The sequence below is a fragment of the Otolemur garnettii genome, unplaced genomic scaffold (genome assembly GCF_000181295.1).
Source record: "Otolemur garnettii isolate 467f Iridium unplaced genomic scaffold, OtoGar3 scaffold00019, whole genome shotgun sequence".
Taxonomy (NCBI): domain Eukaryota; kingdom Metazoa; phylum Chordata; class Mammalia; order Primates; family Galagidae; genus Otolemur; species Otolemur garnettii.
Window position 1 is genome coordinate 24,666,372 of NW_003852414.1, and position 7,514 is coordinate 24,673,885.

The window sequence follows — 7,514 nt, forward strand, 5'->3', positions numbered from 1 at the left end:
GCCGGTTGAGCTATAGGCGCCGAGCCAGCACTGGTTTATTTATTATTCATTTATCCCTATGCTCATATCACACTGTGTCTTGATTCTGAGTACAGCAGGTCGTAAGCTCCTACCATGCACACGGCTTCTGTGGTTTCAGGCCTTCTACTCTTCCACATGAATTGTGCACTAAATTTATGGAGTAATTCACAAAGAACTGACATTTTTATGATACTGAGTCTTTCCTTGCACAAATATAGTATCTCTCTCCATTTAATTATCATATGTTCTTCATTAATAGTTTCCAATTTTCCCCACAAAGGGAGGAGTCTCATACATTTTATAATAGATTTATTCCTAGTTTTAAAAAATTATTCCTATTTTGGTAGAAGGATCTTTAAAATTACATTTTATTGTTTATTATGACTATATGTACATTCTACTGGTTTCTTTTTATGATTCTTGTAGCCAGTAACCTCTCATTAGTTCAATATCCGTAACTAAGAGGCTCTTGGATACTCTGTGTAGACAACCACAGTAAGTCATGAAAGCAGGAGTGTGCCTTCCTTTCTAATCTGTTTACCCTATTTTGTTTCTGTCTTACTGCCTCGGCTTATTATGTTGCTAAACAGACCCCACAATGGCAGGCTTTTTTCTTTTTCTTTTTTTGGTGGGGGCTGGGTTTGAACCCACCACCTCCGGCATATGGGGCTGGCGCCCTACTCCTTTGAGCCACAGGCACCGCCCAGGGCAGGCTTTTTTCTCAGTGTAAAGAAATATTTCTAACACTCTACCATCACACGTACTCTTTCTTTAGGTCCCAGGGCTAAGGAAATTCTCTCCTACTCTTGGTTTGCTGAATTTATCATGATTGGGTATTGATTTAATTTTTTTCCACTGTTAACCTTTCTTTCTGTTTTTAATTTCTCTATTGCTCTTTTTATAATCTCTTGAATTAGTAGGTTAATTCATTAATTTTTATTCTTTCTCAAACTATATACTTGTAACTTATAAATCACCCTCTAAGTAATTTTGTACTCCTCAACAATATTCCAAAAGTTTTGATAAACCATGAGATACTTCTTTTGTCATGAAGATGTCTACCAAAGTGTCTTCCCAAGTGGGAGGCACCATCTGAGAAGGTAAGCAAAATATTGTTCCTGGAGTACAGGAGGAAAATACTGGAACTTCTTTTTTATATATTTTAAATAAATATACAGTTAATAATTTCATCACTTACAGGGTTAAAAACAAAAAGGATCTAATCAGACTCAGTAAGAAGTCAGCCCCGAACTCTGAAATTGTCATGGCTATCTGAAATATAGATCTATGCTCACCAGCATTAACACTAAGTGGATACAATTAGCTCACAATGCCAGTATATATACACTTTTAAGTTATTTAAGTTATAGTAGGAGTACAAGTTCAAAATATTTTTTGCTGATAGGTTTCTATAATCAAAAGTTTGGAGACCTTTCTTTCTTTTTTTTTTTTTGAGACAGAGTCTCAAGCTGTGGTCCTAGGTAGAGTGCTGTAGTGTTACAGTTCACAGCAGCCTCAAACTCTCAGGCTTAAAGCGATTCTCTTGCCTCAGCCTCCCAAGTAGCTGGGACTACAGGCCTGCAAAAACGCGGTGCTATTTTTTGGTTGTAGTTGTCATTGTTGTTTGGCGGGCCTGGGCTAGATTCGAACCTGTTAGCTCCAGTGTATGTGGCTGGCGCCCAGCTGTTTGAGCTACAGGCACTGAGCCTGGAGACCTTTCTATACTCAAGATTTTCTGGTTAAATTTAGGCTCATCTATCTGTGGTGACAGGGATCAAGACAGGACACGTTTTAAAGGAGAAATGTAGAACCCCATGAGAATCACGAGACTCTTGGTAAGAATACTTTACTGGCCAGAGACTATAGATAATGGGTATAACTGTTTAGAAACATCAAACAAGAACGCCCAATAGAAATACATACTTAAAACAAAAGAAAAGAACACAAATTGAGTATGTATTGTTGAAACCCAAATAACATCAAAACATGTACACAATATGTGAGAAACTAGAAACAGAATCATTTTTACTACTTCTCCCATAAAAAAGCCATAAGAATGTTTGTACATAATTTACTTATAAATGTATTATAAGCTAATAAGCTTTGAGTACAAAAAGAATCAATTTTCTGTTGTCATTTCACACAAAATTAAATATTTCTGCAGTCTTGGTCTAAAAATAATGAAATAGTTCCTGTATTTTGAAATGATTAATAACAGAAAATAATTCATTCATTACATATATATTATCTGCAATCAGCATTTTTATATTTTCCCCAAAGAAAAAGCTGTTTAAGAAGAGACATAAAAATAACTTCATGTTTCACAATACATACTCTTAAATTTAACACTGATAAGATTAAGAGAAAGGATTCCACAGAGTTAAAGATTAATAGATATGATTACTTTGGAAAATATGCTTCATATTTATTTGAAATAAAAATTTGTTATAGCTTATTAGCAAAAATAGACTAAATAAAGCTGTGAAGGATGGCTCCAAAAATTCTGTTGAGATATTCAGAAGTCCAGACGGAAGTACAGTATTGAGCTGTACCCTCAGACTGAAAGACAACCCAGGAATTAATTCAATTAATTCTATCTAATACCTTGAAATAAAAACCTCAGGTATCTACTTACCAAAGAGAAGTCCCAGTGGGGGCCAGGTGTTAAAAAAGTGAAGGAGCTACCTCTTCGAAGGGAGTATCTGTTAACAGAAAATCCAAAGAAACAGAGAATATCTTTTGTATAATAAAGCACTAGACCAGGGGTGTCCAAACCATTTTCTTTTCTGCTGAACAGTAAGAGTTGCCTTGGGCCACACATTAAACACACAAAACACTAACAAAAGCTCAGGAGCAAAAAAAAAAAAAAAAAGTCTGTGCACACTTTTTGTGATATCTGACACCAGATGAGCAAAACGGGCCTCAGATCTTCTGCACACTGTGGGCTGAAGGTTGGACACCCCTGTACTAGATGGATAAAAAGCTATCTTTTCTTTAGGTTCAATACTGTTAAAGCTTGTTTTGTCCTTCAATCTTGCAAATCAAAAACAGGCTATAGGTTCTGGGCATTTTCCAAATCTTTACAGTGAAAGAGCTTCTTTAAAATTAGTGAACAGATTATTTTAAGAAAGAATTCACCAAATAGAGTTAATGTTAGGCACATGCTTCAATAACAAGAAATCTATTAATACACTGCATTAACAGGTTAAATACAAAATAAAACTAAATTTCCTTCACAGGTACAAAAACTATAACACTCATGCCTAGTATTAAAAAAAGAATAATTTTAACAAACAAAACCTAAATGCACACTTACATATTATGTAAAATTGTTCTCATTTAAGTTATAATTTAATGAAAAGTCTGAATAACTACATTTGAAACAAAGCTCTCAAGTAAGATTGAAATTAGAGTAGAATATTTCTCTTTACCATTAAATAACAGTAACAGATTTTCCTTTTGTGTTTTCATTCTTTTCCTGACATGAGGAAATATGATGAAACAGATACCGGGAGACATTAAGGTATTTAGAAATTAGAAATAGATGCAGAGAGATCGTAAGGCATTTAAATATTTCCTAAGTACTTATTTGGGAAAGACCAAAATGCAAGACTCATTCTCATGGAACGTCAAAGTTTTTTTTTGAGGTCCTTTGTAGTTAAGCAAAAGAACTTAAGGAACTGATTATCCCATCTTTTTTTATCACTACAGAAAAGTCACCCAACAATAAAGAAGATGACTTTTTTCAATAAAACTCTGGAATAAGGTGTGTCATGTGAAATAAATTATAATTCATATCCTGAAATACGCAGGTATACTACTGTGCACAAATGGTAACAGATCGTAAGGAAGACAGGCCCTCGAGAGAGCCACGGGAGAGCACTGACCACACTTCAACAGCCGGCCTAGGAAAGTGCGACCGCTACTCCATGTTTGAAAAGAGCCGTAGTGAGCACTGGGTTGAGAAGCAGCAATTACAATCTCTCAGAAGATAATTTTTAACCTAACACAAATACATATTGCAAAATGGTATTGACAGTGGCACTTAAAATATTCAGTGAACATTTTCTTTGAAGTGTAAGATGAATATTAGAAGAATTATAAAGCCAAAGCTATTAATTTCTCTTCTCCCTAGATATGGCCATACTGACCTCAGAATGAATTTCATGTCTGAAAGTTGGAAAGAAAAATAGCTCTTAGGAATCTTAAAAAGGTTAACAAACTGGAAAAAGATTTCCAATTGGATGGCAAAATTCTTTCCAGCACTATCTAATCAGCTTTACAGTAATGCTATTTTCTCCCATTTCAATAACAAGCTCTGATTTATTTGGAATATATTTGGAATACCCATGGAAAAAAGAACCCAAAAAACAAACTGTGCCCAGAAAGTATGTCAGACAATGCCAACTTCCACAACTCCTGGAAAGACACACACTCATCTTTCATCGGGGTCAGACTCAAAATGTAATAGCTATTTTAAACCCTTGTGGGAAAAGCATTTTGACTTCATAAAACATTAAGATTACAAGTGGTTTTTCCAGAAGTTACACAGGGCAACCTAAACAGGATTTTAAAGGATGACATGGAGAGCAGGAAAGGCTCTGAAGTCTTTCACCTCTTTGAGAAGTTTCATCCATGAATATTTTCAAATATTCAAGTAACTATCGCATACAACTAACGAATACATTGAGGAACCAGCTGGGTGTATCAAACTGTTGCTTTTTTATCACCACTGTGATTTTTCCCCTTGGCCTCTAATCTATCTCCTTTCATATCATTTGTGTTTTCAAACAATGCAAATTATTTTCACACTGCCCTAGTTTTAATCTAAACAAACATAATTAGAATGGTAAAGCTGCTGTTCAGAAAGAGAATAGTCCTGTTAATTCATTCTTAAGCCAAATTAAGTTTCCAGAGAGTCTCATTTGTGTCACTCCCTCGTCTCCATCACAGCAGATAAGAGCTGAACTGAAATGACAATGGAATTAATAGACATTCATTCTGAGAATGAACACTTTCAAAAGATTTATTGAACATTAATACCAACAGAAAAAAAAAACACTTTTTTTTTTTTGAGACAAGAGTCTCATTATGTTTCCCTCAGTAGAGTGCTGTTGTGTCACAGCTCACAGCAATCTCAAACTCTTGGGCTTAAGTGATTCTCTTGTCTCAGCCTTCCAAGTAGCTGCCCACCACAACGCCTGCCTACTTTTTGGTTATAGTTGTCATTGTTGTTTGGCAGGCCCCAGGCTGGGGTCAAACCTGCCAGCTCTGGTGTATGTGTCTGGCTCCCTAGCAGAAAAAAAAAAAACTCTGAAAAATAGAATTCGCCTTCAAGATGCTTTCATTACAAATAAATGTAGTAATAGTCATTTATTGAGTGCCTACTATGTGAGAAACCACTGTACATATATTCTTATCCTGAAAACAATATTAGTTGTTGTTTCCAATTAAAAAGGAAAACAGGCTTGGCGCCTGTGGCTCGAGCGGCTAGGGCGCCAGCCACATACACCTAGGGTGGCGGGTTCGTATCCCCAGCCCGGGCCCGCCAAACAATGATGATGGCTGCAACCAAGAAATGGCTGGGCGTTGTGGTGGGCACCTGTAGTCCCAGCTACTTGGGAGACTCGCTTGAGCCCAGGAGTTGGAGGTTGCTGTGAGCATGATGCCATGGCACTCTACCCAGGGGGATAGCTTGAGGCTCCGTCTCAAAAAAAAATAAAAAAATAAAAAGGAAAACAAACCACAAAAGTATAAATATACTGGCTTACCATAAAGTAGACACTCACGTGTTTACAATGAAAATAACCAGAATGAGTTAGCAAAGTGATATTTTTAATAGTAGGAAGAGAGCAGACTAGCAAGAAATTACGTTAGGGACCTAAATAAGACATGTATCACTGAACATCGGTTGGGATGCTGAAGATCTGTTAAGAAGTGCTGGGCTTGGGAAGCTGCTCTCACACACCAGGACTGCAACTCAAACAAAGGCCTCCGCCTAACTACCAGCTACTATGTAAAACTCATAAATAGCTACAATAAAAAATGCTCATCTGCCAATTCCAAGAGCACCATAAATGCACAAAGAACGATGTGGTTTATTTACTGTAGTTAACATCAGTTGGTTTGGGGGGTGTTGAACCACTTAGGTTCTCAATTTCTTTGCAAATCAGCCCCCCTCCCAAAAAAACCAATGAAAATTATTACAAAAGCAATCCACTGACTTGAGTGAAATCTCTGGTGGCAGACACCACTGTTTTGAGAGTGGTCAGCAGCTCTGCTGTTAAGGCCTTGTCTCCTCTTCACACAGAGTCTGGAGGAAGTTGACAATTACACGTCGCCCACCATACTAGGGCTTTCTGACCTGCGCATGGGTCTCGACTGATACATATATGCCAAAAGCATGGCGAACAGAAGCAAAACTAGACAAATAGGACCACATCGAACTAAAAAAAAAAATTCATGCTTTGAAGGACATCATAAAAGTGAAAAGACAACCCACAAAATAAGAGAAAATACTTGCAAATCAAATCTCTGATAAGGAACTTGTATCCAGAATAAGAAACTCCCACAACTCAATAATAAAGGCAAATAACCCACTTAAAAAATGGGCAAAATAGGGCCCACCAAAAGTGACCGCACATCATGTGATTCCACTCATGTGAAAGGTCCAGAACAGGGACATTCACAGATACAGAAAGCAGATTAGGGACTAGTGAATCAGAGGGAACAACTGCTACAGGGTACATGCTTTCTTTTCGAGGTGATGAAAATGTTCTAAAATTGTGGTGAAACCACTGAATGAGACACTTCAAATGACTAAATTATATAAGTTTTTTTAAAAAGAGATACTTCATTTTCTTGTAGTTTCTTTGTCTTCCAAATCAGTTTGTAGTGAGTTTAGCCTGTCAAGTTTTTCAACATTCACATCTTTTTGCTGATCACTGCTTCTCACAGTGGGCTTCAGTAGTTGTTTCCTGCCCCACTGTTGATACTACCTTGTCATATTTACATATTCTTACAGACGCACTTGCATCTTTTCTCTTCTATTCCTATAATGGGATTCAGGTTAATTCATTAGTCCCTCCCTACTTTCTCTCCAGGGCTCTTCTAACTTCACCACTCTCCTCATGCTTTTGTCACATGTCACCACCCTTTTGTCACAAAATATCATTTCCTACTATACACACAGAAATGTGAATGTGGTGGGAAAGCTGTCAAATTTCTACTTACAACCCACCTCATTCCCCACACTTATCTGTGACTATATCCCTCATACCTCCTTGCTGGGTTTAAATTCTCTACCTTTACTTTGAATTCTATCTTTTTCTGTCTTCTTTCATCTCTGTTTCATCATTTCTTTTCTTTCCTGCCTCTTCAGCCTCTCCTTTGTCTTGCTTATTTCTCTCAGCACATTAAGTCTACCCTTTCCTGAGAGCCTACCCTACAAACTGTGCCCCTTTCCTTTCTTGCAGTAAAATTTTTTTTTTTTT

General features: G+C 36.9%; 1 protein-coding gene across 1 annotated transcript in view; it reads right to left on the reverse strand.

The window, feature by feature from the left end:
• The window catches only part of NET1 (neuroepithelial cell transforming 1), a 33,304-nt gene that overhangs the window by 23,088 nt on the left and 2,702 nt on the right, over positions 1 to 7,514 (reverse strand). Inside the window, 1 exon segment of the mRNA XM_023511432.1 lies at positions 2,657 to 2,723. Within this exon segment, the coding sequence (XP_023367200.1) occupies positions 2,657 to 2,723 (67 nt within the window).